At 43.1% G+C, this 13,105-nt stretch overlaps 1 protein-coding gene across 2 annotated transcripts in view; it reads right to left on the bottom strand.

Moving 5' to 3' along the window:
- tmem132e (transmembrane protein 132E) overlaps positions 1-13,105 on the bottom strand; it is a 999,351-nt gene that overhangs the window by 50,054 nt on the left and 936,192 nt on the right. For both annotated transcript variants that reach the window (XM_070857286.1, XM_070857287.1), the window contains exon 8: positions 6,976-7,167. In XM_070857286.1, the coding sequence (XP_070713387.1) occupies positions 6,976-7,167 (192 nt within the window). The remainder of the gene's footprint in view (positions 1-6,975; positions 7,168-13,105) is intronic.

Raw genomic sequence — 13,105 nt, 5'->3', positions numbered from 1 at the left:
GAGAGAGTTTCACACTTCTACTACCCTTTGCATGAAGAAGTGTTTCCTAACTTCTCTCCTGAATGGCCTGGCTCTGATTTTAAGGTTATGTCCCCTTGTCCTAGACTCGCCCCCACCCATCCATTGGAAAATGTTTCCCTCTATCTATCCCATCAGTTCCTTTCAAATTCCTACAAACCTCAATCACATCATTCTAGTGAATCCAAGCCTAGTTTACCTAATCTCTCGTCATAATTTAACCTTTAGAACCCTGGTAACATTCTGATGCAGTGCCCAAAACTGTATACCAGATGTGGTCTAACCAGGGATTTTTATAGCTGCAGCAAAACAAAGGAAGAATTTTCAGGAACATACACTATAACACAGTATAAATACCAGTTAAGTACAGTTATCAGTAACTGTCTACTTAAAGTTGTTTGGTTCACACCCAATAAAGGATACCACCCGGAATGTTAACCTACCTTTCTTTTTGGATACTGACTGACCTGCTGTATATTCCAAATGTTATTTGTTGTTGTTGATTGTGACTAAACCTGTGCACTGTACAGTCTTTGTGTTGATCAAGTGCTATCAATAGTATCTTTGTACAAATAGATTGCATAGAATACCTCAGCTCTGCAACCTCACAACAAATGTTAATAAATTTTAATTTGCCATTTGACTAACAGCCTCTTTATAGTGGAAACACAGTATGGAAGATATTCCTCTTTGGGCACTGGGGAAGTATATTGCACCTGTGTGTAAAACCTATAGGGCTGAAGTTTCATCACCATTCAGCGCCATTTTTTTAGCCTATGCTGTTTTTTTTGGAACAGATTAAACCTGCAAGTTTCGCCAAAGTTTCTGCGCCATCCTAAACTACTTATGGCCGATTTTTTTAGTTCCTGAGTTTTTGACCTCACTGGCCACATAGGTGAGTTTGGCCAAATAGGATTTTTTCAAAAACGGCGCAGTGCACCGATCTGAAAAACTTTACCTGCACTTCAGAAAATCGGCGCAGAGAAAATAAGAACATAAGAAATAGGAGCAGGAGTAGGCCATACGGCCCCTCGAGCCTGCTCCGCCATTCAATAAGATCATGGCTGATCTGATCATGGACTCAGCTCCACTTCCCCGCCCGCTCCCCACAACCCCTTACTCCCTTATCGTTTAAGAAACTGTCCATTTCTGTCTTAAATTTATTCAATGTCCCAGCTTCCACAGCTCTCTGAGGCAGCGAATTCCACAGATTTACAATCCTCTGAGAGAAGACATTTCTTCTCATCTCTGTTTTAAATGGGCGGCCCCTCTAGTTCTAGTCTCCCCCATCAATGGAAACATCCTCTCTGCATCCACCTTGTCAAGTCCCCTCATAATCTTATACTTTTCGATAAGATCACCTCTCATTCTTCTGAATTCAAATGAGTAGAGAGAGGCCCAACCTACTCAACCTTTCCTCTTAAGTCAACCTCCTCATCTCCGTAATCAACCTAGTGAACCTCCTCTGAACTGCCTCTAAAGCAAGTATATCCTTTTGTAAATATGAAACCAAAACTACACACAGTATTCCAGGTGTGACCTCACCAATACCTTATATAGCTGTATCAAGACTTCCCTGCTTTTATACTCCATCCCCTTTGCAATAAAGGCCAAGATACCATTGGTATTCCTGATCACTTGCTGGACCTGCATACTATCCTTTTGTGTTTCATGCACAAGTACCCCCAGGTCCTGCTGTACTGCAGCACTTTGCAATCTTTCTCCATTTAAATAATAATTTGTTCTTTGATTTTTTTTTGCCAAAGTGCATGACCTCACACTTTCTGACATTATACTCCATCTGCCAAATTTTTGCCTACACACTTAGTCTGTCTATGTCCTTTTGCAGATTTTTTGTGTCCTCCTCACACATTGCTTTTCCTCCCATCTTTGTATCGTCAGCAAACCTGGCTACGTTACACTCGGTCCTTTCTTCCACGTCGTTAATATAGATTGTAAATAGTTGGGGTCCCAGTATTGACCCCTCCGGCACCCCACTAGTTACTGGTTGCCAACCAGAGAATGAACCATTTATCCCGACTCTCTGTTCTCTGTTAGTTAGCCAATCCTGGACGGCATTGTCTTAGTGCAGCTGAAGACATGGCACTGGGGGCGGAGGGGCCTTTCCGTCCGGGAGAGCAGCAACTGGCACCTGGGGCAGGGGCCTTTCAGCCCGGGATAGCAGCGGCACTGGCAGAGGGCCATTCGGCCCGGGATAGCACCGGCAGGGGAGGGTTCATTTGGCCCGGGGTAGCAGCGGCACCAGCAAGGAGCCATTTGGCCTCAAGATAGCAGCAGCACTGGCACCTGGGGCGGTGGGGCCTTTCGGCCCAGGATAGCAGCGGCACTGGCAAGGACCCATTTGGCCCGGGATAGCAGTGGCACCGGCAAGGACCCATTTGGCCCGGGATAGAAACATACAAACATAGAAAATAAGTGCAGGAGTAGGCCATTTGGCCCTTTGAGCCTGCACCACCATTCAATATCATGGCTGATCATTCACCTCAGTACCCCTTTCCCGCTTTCTCTCCATACCCCTTGATCCCTTTAGCCGGAAGGGCCATATCGAACTCCTCTTGAATATATCCAATGAACTGGCATCAACAACTCTTTGCGGTAGGGAATTCCACAGGTTAACAACTCTCTGAGTGAAGAAGTGTCTCCTCACCTCAGTCCTAAATGGCTTACCCCTTATCCTTTGACTATGTCCCCTGGTTCTGAACTTCCCCAACATCGGGAGCATTCTTCCTGCATCTAACCTGTCCAGTCCCGTCAGAATTTTATATGTTTCTATGAGATCCCCTCTCATCCTTCCGGATATAAAAGGGGTCAGAGGGTCAAGTAAGAAGGAGGAACTGAGGGAAATCCTTATTAGTCGGGAAATTGTGTTGGGGAAATTGATGGGATTGAAGGCTGATAAATCCCCAAGGCCTGATGGTCTGCATCCCAGAGTACTCAAGGAGGTGGCCTTGGAAATAGCGGATGCATTGACAGTCATTTTCCAACATTCCATAGACTCTGGATCAGTTCCTATGGAGTGGAGGGTAGCCAATGTAACCCCACTTTTAAAAAAAGGAGGGAGAGAGAAAACAGGACATTATAGAGTGGTCAACCTGACATCGGTAGTGGTTAAAATGATGGAATCAATTATTAAGGATGTCAAAGCAGCGCATTTGGAAAGAGGTGACATGATAGGCCCAAGTCAGCATGGATTTGTGAAAGGGAAATCATGCTTGACAAATCTTCTGGATATTTTTGAGGATGTTTCCAGTAGAGTGGATAAGGGGGAACCAGTTGATGTGGTGTATTTGAACTTTCAGAAGGCTTTCGTCAAGATCCCACACAAGAGATTAATGTGCAAAGTTAAAGCACATAGGATTGGGGGTAGTGTGCTGACGTCGATTGAGAACTGGTTGGCAGACAGGAAAGAGTAGGAGTAAATGGGTACTTTTCAGAATGGCAGGCAGTGACTAGTGGGGTGCCGCAAGGTTCTGTGCTGGGGCTCCAGCTGTTTACATTGTACGTTAATGATTTATACGAGGGGATTAAATGCAGTATCTCCAAATTTGCAGATGACACTAAGTTGGGTGGCAGTGTGAGCTGTGAGGAGGATGCTATGAGGCTGCAGAGTGACTTGGATAGGTTAGGTGAGTGGGCAAATGCATGGCAGATGAAGTATAATGTGGATAAGTGTGAGGTTATCCACTTTGGTGGTAAAAACAGAGAGACAGACTATTATCTGAATGGTGCAGATTAGGAAAAGGGGAGGTGCAACGAGACCTGGGTGTCATGGTACATCAATCATTGAAGGTTGGCATGCAGGTACAGCAGGCGGTTAAGAAAGCAAATGGCATGTTGGCCTTCATAGCGAGGGGATTTGAGTACAGGGGCAGGGAGGTGTTACTACAGTTGTGCAGGGCTTTGGTGAGGCCACACCTGGAGTATTGTGTACAGTTTTGGTCTCCTAACTTGAGGAAGGACATTCTTGCTATTGAGGGAGTGCAGCAAAGGTTCACCAGACTGATTCCCGGGATGGCGGGACTGACATATCAAGAAAGACTGGATCAACTGGGCTTGTATTCACTGGAGTTCAGAAGCATGAGAGGGGATCTCATAGAAATGTTTAAAGTTTTGACGGGTTTAGACAGGTTAGATGCAGGAAGAATGTTCCCAATGTTGGGCAAGTCCAGAACCGGGGGTCACAGTCTAAGGATAAGGGGTAAGCCATTTAGGACCAAGATGAGGAGAAACTTCTTCACCCAGAGAGTGGTGAACCTGTGGAATTCTCTACCACAGAAAGTGGTTGAGGCCAATTCACGAAATATATTCAAAGAGGAGTTAGATGTAGTCCTTACTACTAGGGGGATCAAGGGGTATGGCGAGAAAGCAGGAATGGGGTACTGAAGTTGCATGTTCAGCCATGAACTCATTGAATGGCGGTGCAGGCTCGAAGGGCCGAATGGCCTACTCCTGCACCTATTTTCTATGTTTCTATGTTTTTATCCTTCCAAACTCCAGTGAATACAGCCCCTGTCGATCCAGTCTCTCATCATATGTCAGTCCTGCCATCCCGGGAATCAGTCTGGTAAACCTTCGCTGTACTCCCTCAATAGCAAGAACATCCTTCCTCAGATTAGGAGACCAAAACTGAACACAATATTCCAGGTGAGGGCTCACTAAGGCCCTGTACAACTGCAGTAAGACCTCCCTGCTCCTATACTCAAATCCCCTAGCTATGAAGGCCAACATACCATTTGCCTTCTTCACCGCCTGCTGTACCTGCATGCTAACTTTCAATGACTGATGAACCATGACACCCAGGTTTCGTTGCACCTCCCCTTTTCCTAATCTGCCGCCATTCAGATAATATTCTGCCTTTGTGTTTTTGTCACCAAAGTGGATAACCTCACATTTATCCACATTATACTGCAACTGCCACGCGTTTGCCCACTCACCTAACCTGTCCAAGTCACCCTGCAGCCTCTTAGCATCCTCCTCACAGCTCACACTGCCACCCAGCTTAGTGTCATCTGCAAACTTGGAGCTATTATACTCAATTCCCTCATCCAAATCATTAATGTATGTTGTAAATTGCTGGGGTCCCAGCACTGAGCCCTGCGGCACCCCATTGGTCACTGCCTGCCATTCTGAAAAGAACCCGTTCATCCCGACTCTCTGCTTCCTTTCTGCCAATCAGTTCTCTATCCACATCAGTTCACTACCCTCAACACCATGTGCTTAAATTTTGCACACCAATCTCTTGTGTGGGACCTTGTCAAAAGCCTTTTGAAAGTCCAAATACACCACATCCACTGGTTCTCCCTTGTCCACTCTATCAGTTACATCCTCAAAAAATTCTAGAAGATTTGTCAAGCAGGATTTCCCTTTCATAAATCCATGCTGACTTGGACAGATCCCATTACTGCTTTCCAAATGTGCTGCTATTTCATCTTTAATAATTGATTCCAACATTTTCCCTACTACCAATGTCAGGCTAACCGGTCTATAGTTACTTGTTTTCTCTCTCCCTCCTTTCTTAAAATGTGGTGTTACATTAGCTACCCTCCAATCCATAGGAGCTGATCCAGGGCTAATAGACTGAAGGAAAATGATCACCAATGCATCCACTATTTCTAGGGTTACTTCCTTAAGTACTCTGGAATGCAGACCATCAGGCCCTGGGGATTTATCTGCCTTCAATCCCATCAATTTCCCTAACACAATTTCCCGCCAAATAAGGATTTCCTTCAGTTCCGCCTTCTCACTAGACCCTCGGTCCCCTAGTATTTGCGGAAGGTTATTTGTGTCTTCCTTCGTGAAGACAGAACCAAAGTATTTGTTTAACTGGTCCGCCATTTCTTTGTTCCCCATTATAAATAACAGCGGCACCAGCAGGGGGCCTTTCGGCCCGGGATAGCAGCGGCACCGGCACCTGGGGCGGGGGGTCTTTTGGCCCGGGATGGCACCGGCCCCGGGGCTTTACAAAAAAGCGATAACCTAATGTGCGATTGTGTGTGGAATGACTTTCATTTTATAAGGCCTGTTTCATCTAAAATTAAAGAAAAAAATATTGCAGAGTATGATAGTTTGTCACTACAATTTTCCGATAAACAGAGGTGAAGCGATCTTGGCAATGGTAATATGTATCTGCATCTGTCTTGCTGCATCTTGTATGTTTCACTTTGCAGCCTCAGCTCTTCAATGTGTCTCTCGTTACCCTGGCAACCTCAGTTTTTCGGCACAATTAAGCTCCACCCACAAAGCTTCAGTATAATCTGTGCCGCTCCAAAATGAAAGGTTATGCCGGCGAAACTTGGAACTTTTTTTGCCGCAGTTGGCCATTAAAAAAAATCGGACGTACCTCTACAACTGCGCCAAATATCGGCCATGTGGAAAATTGGCCCCTGTGCATGTATCTTCCCTTCTCCATTCATTTGCATGGCTATGGGGAATTCCAGCCATGTCCATACCCGCTCCTCGCTCCTTGTTGGGCTGTACACTTAAAATAAGATGCAAATCTAAGCACAGCTGCAGATTCCTCAGGTGGGCCTCCAAGATCAGGGCCTTCTGGCTACTAAGAATGTTCTGAGTGGTTCAAAGGTTCCTGGAGATTGGAGTGGGAGGTGCAAGGGAAGCTTAACAATAAAGAATTTTACTTGCAGTTGGCCAGGTTTCAGAGCTGGTTATAGTATCGGGTATCAGTTCGCATCCCTGTAAATGGGAATATAGCATGAGTAGCCAAAGGAAAATGAGGTGAGAGGCTGGAAATGCAATGCAGAAGCCAGGCCGAGTTACAACCCATGGGGGACCTGCCTTTTGTAATGCATCCCTGCCCCTGTTTCCTCTGCAGAAGAAGAATTTCCTCTTGTGTGCCTTGAACATTTACCAAATACCAGTTTTCCAATGGATAAGATACAAGAGTGGCTATTCTCCTATAGTGAACATGGCCCCCAGTACCTGTTTGAATGTTTGCAGGCGCTGACGGGCCGTTGTCTTGGCGATGAAGGTGTGGCTGGTTCCAGGATTAGATTGCAGGCTCAACGATAGACCGGAGACCAGTTCTGCTCGGAGGTCAGTGATGGTGACTTTATCATCAGCAACAGTCAATGGCGCTTCTCCCAGTACAACCTCCATCAGTGGGGAGACTACCTGCAAGAATTTAAAAGAACATCATGTATGTGGTGCAGATATATTTAACTATACACATTCAAATTTGGCTCAGAGTATGGAACTTATTTAGCATAATCTACAAAACTGCTAATTTGGCAATAAATTGGCAAATTTGATCACAGAGGCCACATGAATAGCTGGTATGGGAAAATGATAGACTCAATGGGGTCCTTAAACCAAAACAATTGGTTCATAGAACAAGATTCAAACCCAATCATAATCAAAATTGTAGGTAACACATATAGAATTGTATACACTTCTTCCAAATACTGCCTCTGTTCTCCCACACCAACTGGTGTTGCATTTATAGAGGGGTAATGCTGGGACATGCTCTTTCAGAAAACTGAATTTTTAAATTAAAAATGGTTTCCCTCCAACATCTCCCCAGTGCCCAGAGGATTTCTTCACTTCAATATCCTTCAAATCTCAGAAGCACTCTGCCCGTCTAACAGCTCCCCACCCCATCACAAATAAGGATGGAACAAAATAAAAAATTCATACTTCGCAATAACATAAGTACATTTTTGGGAAGTGTGTGTGGGAGAGATGTTGGATCAGCTCCTGATTTCAGCCAGGTCCCTGTGCGTAATTGCCAGTTGGAGGCTGGACATTTTCCCACACCAAATGATTAAAACTACAGGCGCAATAGCTGTTTTTAATGGGGTCCTTTCACTCACATTGTGGAAGCTAGGATAACCCTCACTTCTAATACCCTTGCCTTCGTTTGCTGGAGAACGAGGAAAGAAGAGGGAGTGGCACAGAAATAATCCCAATTTAGCAAATATCTCACAGCCAGGCAGAAGAAAAGGTGAAATTAATTTACACAGAGGCTTATTGCAATACAGAATGCTTTACCACAGTGAGCACAGGAGCAAGAGTAGGTCATTCAGACCCTTGAGCCTGTTCCACCATTCACTTAGATCATGGTTGATCTGTATCTCTCATCGTTTTACCCACCTTTGATATAAATCTCTTGTTATCCTTACCTCTGTAACTTCCTGCTCCCATCTACACAACTTACTGTGCTTCCTAATGTGGTGTCATCTGCTAATTTGTATATACAACTCTCTAGCCATTCATCTAAGTCATTAATATAAATGGTGAAAAGCTGAGAAACCCCATGTCACATCCTGTCAATCAGAGAACATTCCTTGTATCCCTACTCTCTGTCTCCTACCTCTCAACCAATTATCAACCCACATCACAAGTGCACCCAAATTCCGTGTGCTTTTAGTTTTGCTAATAATCTCTTGTGCAGAACCTTAGCGAATTCCTTCTGGAAGTCCACAAAGACAATATCCATAGAGACTCTCCCTGTCCACTATGTTAGTGACCTCCTCAAAAAAAATTCAACTAGATTAGACCTACCCTTCACAAATCCATGCGGACTCCCTTTAATCAGCTCATATTTGTTCAAGTTCTCTGTCACTCTGTCCTTTATGATAGATTCCAGTAAGTTCCTTACAAGTGATGTTAAAATGACAGGTCTGTAGTTACCTGGCTTCTTCCTCCCTCTTTTCTTAAATGGTGAGAGTGACATTTGTAATGTTCCAATCCAAAGGCACAATTCCTAAATATAGAGAGCTTTGGAAAATTATGACTAATGCAGCTGTAATTTCCTTACCTGTTTCTTTTAATATCCTAGGGTGGAAGCCACCAGGTTTCCACTGTTTGTCTATAGGTTTACCCATTAACAGCTCAGCCCAGTTTACTTGATTCAATTTATTTCTCATCCCCACGAAGTTTGTCTTACTTCGAGGGGATGAGAAATAAGTGACCACAGTAAATAGAGGGTAGTTGAGATATAGAGAACACTGAACCTTTTAAAGGAAAAATGGATAATTATTTGATACAGAGCACATATGGGCTATCGGAAGAGAGCAAGGAATGCAAACAAGAGTCTGCTTTATTTTCACAAAAACATAAAGGGGTAGGTTTTGACTTTTAGGCAGAAAAGTGGCCCCCGGGATTTTGAGGCTTATTTATATTCACCAGGCAAGTTGCAGAACGCCTACCAAAATAATTCAAGACTTACATTTACTAGTTTCTTCTATTGGCTATAGAACTGATTGAAGTGCAGGCTCTGAGCACTTCCATCTAAAATAGTAATCAGGGTCTTATATATATATCATAGAACCCTGATTTCCATATTAGAATCACAGAGAATCAAAGATGGTTACAGCACAGAAGGAGGCCATTTGGCATATGCCGGCTCTCTGCAAGAGCACTTCAGCTAATCCCACTCCCCCGCCCTTTCCCTGTAGCCCTGAAAATGTTTTCCTTTCATGAAAGCCATGATTGAGTCTGCCTCCACCACCCTTTCAGGCAGTGCATTCCAGATCCGAACCACTCGCTCCGTAAAAAAATCATCTTAAATCTGTGTCCTCTGGTTCTTGACCCTTCTGCCAATGGAACAGTTTTCTGTCATGATTTTGAACACCTCTATCAAATCTCCTCTCAACCTTCTCTGCTCTAAGAAGAACAACCCCAGCCGCTCCAATTTATCCACGTGACTGAAATCCCTCATCCCTGGAACCATTCTCGTAAATCTTTTCTGCACCCTCTCTAATGCCTTCACATCCTTCCTAAAGTGGGTGCCCAGAATTGGAGACAATATTCCAGTTGAGGCTGAACCAGTGTTTTATAAATGTTCATCATAACTTCCTTGCTTTTGAATTCTATGCTTCTATTTATGAAGCCCAGGCTCTTGTATACTTTTTTAACCGCTTTCTTTTTAACTTATTAAAAGAAGCCTACCGCCTGAAACAGGTGGGCACTTTGGACACCCGGCAGTAGACCCCTTTTAAAATAGTACTGGCTGCAATGCCGGTTTTAACCGGGGAGGGGGGCGGGTGTAAGGATACCGACAGTATTTTGAGGACATTATCGCCCAGTTAACACCAGGCGAGGGTACTCAAAATCTATCCTAAAATGACTTTGCTATGGAGATATTTGCTTTAAACTGCTTTTTTACTTATCAAATTGAATAAAATAATTACTGTAAGGAACTAGATATTTAAAAAATAATCTGTGTATTAAATATTAATGATTTGGAGCCCCAAATTCTGCTTTAACGCCGATAATCCAATATCTCCAATTTATCTACAGAATAACATTCGTCATTTCAATGAACTGTGTGGGTTAAACCCTTCTAACAGTCATAATGTGTACTCCTTCAGCATATAACATTACAGACAGTTCTAATACACATTCCCTGCATTATTCTGCACAAATGGAAAATTCAGCACATCAAAACAGCCCTGTAGGACAGGTCAAAAATCCAATTTATGAAACCATATATTCCCTCACAAATTGCAGAATGTAAACAAACAAAGTTCATGCTAGCAATGCTTGTACTTAACAGAAGGGTTTAAAAACTTGCCAAAACAAGTCACTTTAACTTAGAAATATGATTCAAATTTACACTTGGATTTGAGGTCTTAAGTAACCAATTGACTTTCAGAACCACTGTGGCACGGAGCCATTACTTGTTCGGCATTATTTGATGGTGTATTTTATATAAACCGCTGGTCTCCAACATATAAACTCTATAGTTTTGGCAGAAATAGAATCAATCCATTTCTACCCAGACTTAACCTGCTGACACCAATGATACTGAGCAGATGCACTGGAATAGGACAGCCTTGCTCAACATCACACAAATGTATTGATGCCTTTAAAATGGTTGGACACAAAGTTCTTGGAAGCTCTTTATTTTTTATTTATTAATGTACTTTTGACAGCATTTACTTACTGGTGCAAAGATCAGAAACTTAACTGGACCAGCCACATAAGAACTGTGGCTACAAGAGCAGGTCAGAGGCTGTGTATTCTGTGGCGAGTGTCTCATCTCCTGACTCCCAAAAGCCTTTCCACCATCTACAAGGCACAAGTCAGGAGTGTGATGGAATATTCTCCACTTGCCTGGATGAGTGCAGCTCCAACAACATTCAAGAAGCTTGACATCATCCGGGACAAAGCAGCACGCTAGATCGGCACCCCATTCACCACCTTAAACATTCACTCCCTCCACCACCAGCGCACCGTGGCTGCAGTGTCCACCATCTACAAGATGTACTCCAACAACTTGCCAAGGCTTCTTCGACAGCACCTCCCAAAGCCGCGGCCTCTACCACCTAGAAGGATAAGGGCAGCAGGCGCATGGGAGCTCCATCACCTGAAAGTTCCCCTCCAAGTTACACACCATCCTGACTTGGAAATATATCGCTGTTCCTTCATCGTCGCTGGGTCCAAATCCTGGATTTCCCTCCCTAACAGCACTGTGGGAATACCTTCACCACATGGACTTCAGTAGTTCAAGAAGGTGGCTCACCACCACGTTCTCTAGGGCAATTAAGGATGGGCAATAAATGCCGGCTTTGCCAGCGATGCCCACATCCCAGGAACAATTTTTTTTTAATTGCCGTGAAATGACACTATAGGTATACCATAAATGCAGCCAAAAAGACTCAATGCTTTCCCTTGTATTAAAGTTACCCTTTGAGAAGAATTCCTCACAAGCTGAAATTTCAACTTGGGATTTGTGGCATTTTGGCACAGTTGTTAATGTAGACATCCACAGACATCATGCTAAATACTGACAAAGTCCAGATAATCTGGAGCTGGCTGTGCTACTTTATTTCTTAGAAATCACATTCTCACCACAGAAATCTATTAGTAATTCACCAATATAGCCACAAAAAGCAGTTTGGAAAAACGTGAAATATTTTCTTGGTTTACAGTTGTTGCAGTTATTTTTTGATAAGTTTTTGTTACGGTGGATTTCAATAAACAACCAGTAACCACCACAAACCAATGAGATCATTTTACCTAGCTGTCAATTTGATTGATTGAAAGAAAGAACTTGCATTTATAAAGCACCTTTACCATCCTCAGGGCACCCCAAAACACTTTGAAGTGCAGTCAATGTTGCAAATGTAGACAAATGTGGCAGCTACTTTGCACGTAGCAAGGGAGGTCCCACATACAGCAATGAGAAAAATGACCAGATAACCTATTCCAGGGGTGTTGGTTGAGGGATAAATATTGGCCAGGACACATCAGGAATAAAAGGCTATGCTGATAGTTAGATGAAGTAAGGGAGGAGGAAGATCCCGTGGAGTATAAACACGGGCATCGAGTAGTTGGGCCAAATGACCTGTTTCTTTGCTGTAAATTCTATGTAATTCTATGATATTTTTGAGTTGTCACCAGAAATACAGGAATTATAGTGCGTTTTTTTGCCACCTCCCACACAATTTCTTCCACTTGCCTCATCATACATGATGGAAATTACCTTGTAGAGATCATAAACCATTAAAAAAAACATATAAAAATAAACTGCAGTTAGGGAACAGAAGTGCAAATATTATCTTGCATATAATTTGAGTGAAAGGTAGTTTTCTGCAAATGGAAACCAACACAAAAATGCTTAATTTACATGTCCGCAGTGTTTTCATTTCCTTGTCTGTTGTTGCAAAGCTTTAAATAATTGTCAGAAGATGGCTTGCGCTTCAGGCAAAAATACAATTTTTGCTCCCAACGCAAACACAAAGCAATCACCTTCCCTTTACATTGGAGATTTACAACAATTAAAAAAGAGAAATTTAGCTTGAAAGTGAACATGTAAAACTGAAAGTCACAAACCATCGATAAAATAAACAAGTATTCTATGCAAAATCAGCATATTTGCTGATAATTTTTCCTGCAATTTTTGGTGAATATTGTTCTAGACATGGTGAGCATTTTCAAGGCTGGGAATGAAGCATTTTTGGTAGTGTTAACACTGGGCACTGTGTTAACACTACCTGGGTCATATAAAATATGGGCGTCTAAACTGTAGCCCATGAAACCCAAGCAGCTCAGTTCTGTTTTGTTTATATTTTAAACTTGATGGTTGGTCAATGAACTGTTAAAA

The sequence above is a fragment of the Pristiophorus japonicus genome, chromosome 16 (assembly GCF_044704955.1).
Source record: "Pristiophorus japonicus isolate sPriJap1 chromosome 16, sPriJap1.hap1, whole genome shotgun sequence".
In the NCBI taxonomy this organism is placed as follows: Eukaryota; Metazoa; Chordata; class Chondrichthyes; family Pristiophoridae; genus Pristiophorus; species Pristiophorus japonicus.
The sequence above is the reverse complement of the archived record's forward strand: the minus strand, read 5'-3'. Positions and strand labels throughout refer to the sequence as shown.